Genomic DNA, 3,486 nt, shown 5'->3' on the forward strand with positions numbered 1-3,486 from the left:
TGTGATACTTGGATTAGGTTACTGATTAATTTTTTAATGAAGTAATTTGTAACTGTAATGGAATACATTTTTAAAGAAACCCTCCCAACCCTGTACATAATACAAATACAACATAATACATGCCAAATACACTGAATAGAATTTGTACTGATAAGAACAATATAATAGTAGAATGTTAGCTTTAATATGAATGTAATATTGTACAGTCTTTGTTGTTGTTGTTAACCTTTTTGCAAGTGCAACCCATCTTTAAGAATGACAAAAAAGAATGTTTTGCCCCCCCCACGAAAACCCCGCCCAATGTTGCAGACTACCCACTCATTGGGATGGTTGGACTTTGATAGAGTATGAGGCAGTCTCTGTAGGACTCTGTAGAGCTCTGTAGGACTGAGGAAAAGACACAAACTATCCTTGACCATGAGTCTGACTCTATACTTGTTCTTTGGCTACATCAGTGCTGGAAAACAAATCTCAGAGATGAGTCGATGCGAATGGGAGATTTTTTGCGATGCTATGTCACTAAGCTCTCAGTATTCAGCGTGCACGGATATCCAGAAATCATCCAGTGGCGTCTCTGTGAACCTATGTTTACAATAATTTAAAATAGCCTAAAAGTTTACCGTGACCCCAGGTAAAGAACCGCTGATCTAAACTAATCTTTGTGTATAGGTAATGTAGTACAGTGTAATAATTAGATTCATGCAATGAAATACATCCTATATGTGTGTAAAAATTAAAGTCTCTGAAAAGACAATTTCACTGTGAATCTTTAATAAAGACAAAAAAAAAAAAAACAACTCTGATAAATACTGGGACATTTTTTCTCATTATAACCCTATGCAACTGTCAACAAAACATATTAAACCAAACAATGTAATGCATTTGATTTAATAACATAAAGGTTGAACACCATTTACTATAGGCTTCACTGTGTGAAATTATGTGTGAAAGTATATATTTGCAACAATTAGAAAGCTTTTTTCCAGTGTGAATTCCAGTGTACAGTGGGCACAATATTTGTTCATCTATCTTTTTAGATATATGGAAATTATACTCGGTTATAAATAAAGCTTTGGTGACAATAATTGAGTATACACATTTATGCACATGTGCATTTCTGTACATGTTTAGACAATGATATTTTGTTATCTTAATAGTTGTATAGCAATATAGCAAAGTGAGTAACAATGATTAAAGGTCTTATAGATAATGGAGATGTTCACATAATTTGCACAAGAGGGAGACAAATGCTGACGTTTGATACCACATTCACTTAATTGCTTTTTAGTCCATCATCTCAGGCCAGCTGTGTGATTTTTCAACTGATTTTTGCAACGGAACTGTACTCTTTGAAGACACACAACTGCAGCATATGCTCTATGTTCAACCAGCCCTACATTCTAGCATCTTCTTAAATGCTTTCCTGAAGCTGTCATCCAGAAAAGCATAGAGGAATGGGTTTAGGCAGGAGTTTGCGTAACTCAAACTGGTGATGAAGTAAGAAATACCAATGACAAGTGGTGTGGTGCCCAGATCTGTGGTAAGAGCTACAATGGTGCTGAGATGGAATGGAGTCCAGCAGAACAAACACACGGCCAGTACGATGAACACCATGATGGTCACTTTCTTTTTGGCTTTGTCCAGTGCCTTGCCATTAGTGTTGAGTCTCATGTTGCGCAGTTTGTACAGCATCATTGTGTAGAGTATGCAAATGGTGGAGACGGGAATGGCAAAGCCCAGTATGAGTGTATAAATCCGGCTCGCTTTGAACCATAAACCTTCTGGGCTGGGAAAACTTAGCACACAACTTTTTCGCTCACTGTCGTCCGGGCTGATGTAGACTCCTCCAAACATTGTAAAGGGGACCACGATTAGAATCACTAGTAACCAAACGCACAGGCTGACTATTTTGGCTGCCCTATATGTGCGATACGGCATGCGTTTTGAGCGCACTGTGGCTAGAACTACCAGGTATCGGTCAATGCTCATAACCGTGAGAAAATATATGCTAGAGAAAATATTATAATGGTCAATGCTTAAAATGATTTTGCAAAGCACTTCACCAAAGGGCCAATAGTGCAAGAGATGCTCAGCAATGTTAATGGGCAAAACTAACGTGAAGAGATCATCGGCAATTGCCAAATTTAGAATAAACATGTTAGTGACTGTCTTCATTTTAGGAGCCTTCAGTATGACATACATAACTGCTGTATTGCCGGTTAATCCCACCGCACATATCACAGAGTAAATAACCGGGAGAACTACGTACAAATCTGCGTAAAAGAAGTAGTCAGCCGGTGGCGTGCAGTTTAAATCGGACCTGTTGGGGTAATTGTAGTAATGAAAGTACATGCTGAAGTTACATTGTGAGTTAGTCTTGACAGGGTTTGAAATGTTCTCCATATTGTGAAAATTGTGTCTCCAGGTTTAGTGCTCTATTTCATAAAAGTCACACAGTTCCTTCATGGGGTTGGTTATCTGTTGCTTATCTGTTGCTTCTGGCATCACGAGACCTGAAACGGGAAAATTATCCTCACAATATCTCTGTCGCACGCACACACACACACACACACACACACACAGGTAACTGCTGTATCTACGGTTAATCCCACTGCACATATCACGGAGTAAATAACCGGCAGAACAATGTACAGATCTGCGTAAAAGAAGTAGTCCGCCGGTGGCTTACAGTTTAAATCGGTTGGGGGAATTGTAGTAATACTGCATGCTGAAGTTGCATTGTGAGTTTGTCTTGATAGGGTTTGAAATATTCTCCATATTGCGAAAATCGTGTCTCCAGGTTTAGTGCTCTGTTTCACAAAAAGTCATGCAGTTCCTTCCTGTGGTTGGTTATGTTGCTTATATATAATATAGCGTATATACACACACAGCCTCCAATCAGTTTATTTAACTATAGAGTACACACACACGCGCGCGGGCGATTTAGATTTTCTAAAATAGCTGATAAAGTATAAATCTGGGTACATAAATGTGTGCGTGATTGATACAATAAATAAATAAATAAATAAATAAATAAATTTAAATGTGCATTTCTTACCGATGAGGGGAGACTTTCTTCGTGCGCACTCTCCGTGATCTCCAGCCAAGCAGCACGTTGTTCGCTTCCCAGCAACTGGAAGAATGAAGTGCGATTGCGTTACGTCACTGCCTCTGATGCGGCGAGTTTTTCAGTCTTACGGATGCTTTTTGTGAAGTCCGCCTTTTTTTTCTTTTCTATACTTTTCTTTAATTTTCTTTTCTTTTCTTTTCTTTTTTTTTTATAAGAAAAATAGCTCCTTTTGAATCAGGAATACTACATGTTACACCTTATCTGTTATATAATGTTATATAAAGTATGCGTTTAAAAATACTAAAGTAATGAAGGATTAGTACCACTATTTATTTCTTTTATTCTAAGAAATACCAAACCGAGATAATGTATGAGCTTGGTTAGACTCATCAAATTGGTCATGTAAGATTTCAACA

General features: G+C 37.8%; 1 protein-coding gene across 1 annotated transcript; it reads right to left on the reverse strand.

Moving 5' to 3' along the window:
• Positions 1-764: 764 nt before the first annotated feature.
• Positions 765-3,123, reverse strand: npbwr2b (neuropeptides B/W receptor 2b). The gene is made up of 2 exons (XM_053644447.1): positions 3,059-3,123; positions 765-2,513 (listed from the first exon to the last, which is right to left on the reverse strand). The coding sequence occupies exon 2, from the start codon at positions 2,401-2,403 to the stop codon at positions 1,384-1,386; it is 1,020 nt and encodes a 339-aa protein (XP_053500422.1). The 5' UTR covers positions 2,404-2,513; positions 3,059-3,123; the 3' UTR covers positions 765-1,383.
• Between the last annotated feature and the right edge of the window lie 363 nt (positions 3,124-3,486).

The sequence above is a fragment of the Ictalurus furcatus genome, chromosome 15, assembly GCF_023375685.1.
Source record: "Ictalurus furcatus strain D&B chromosome 15, Billie_1.0, whole genome shotgun sequence".
Lineage (NCBI taxonomy): Eukaryota > Metazoa > Chordata > Actinopteri > Siluriformes > Ictaluridae > Ictalurus > Ictalurus furcatus.

What these genes read in the sequence shown, in the direction of transcription:
- npbwr2b (XM_053644447.1), bottom strand. Translation starts at nt 2,403, where the DNA reads ATGGAGAACATTTCAAACCCTGTCAAGACTAACTCACAATGTAACTTC.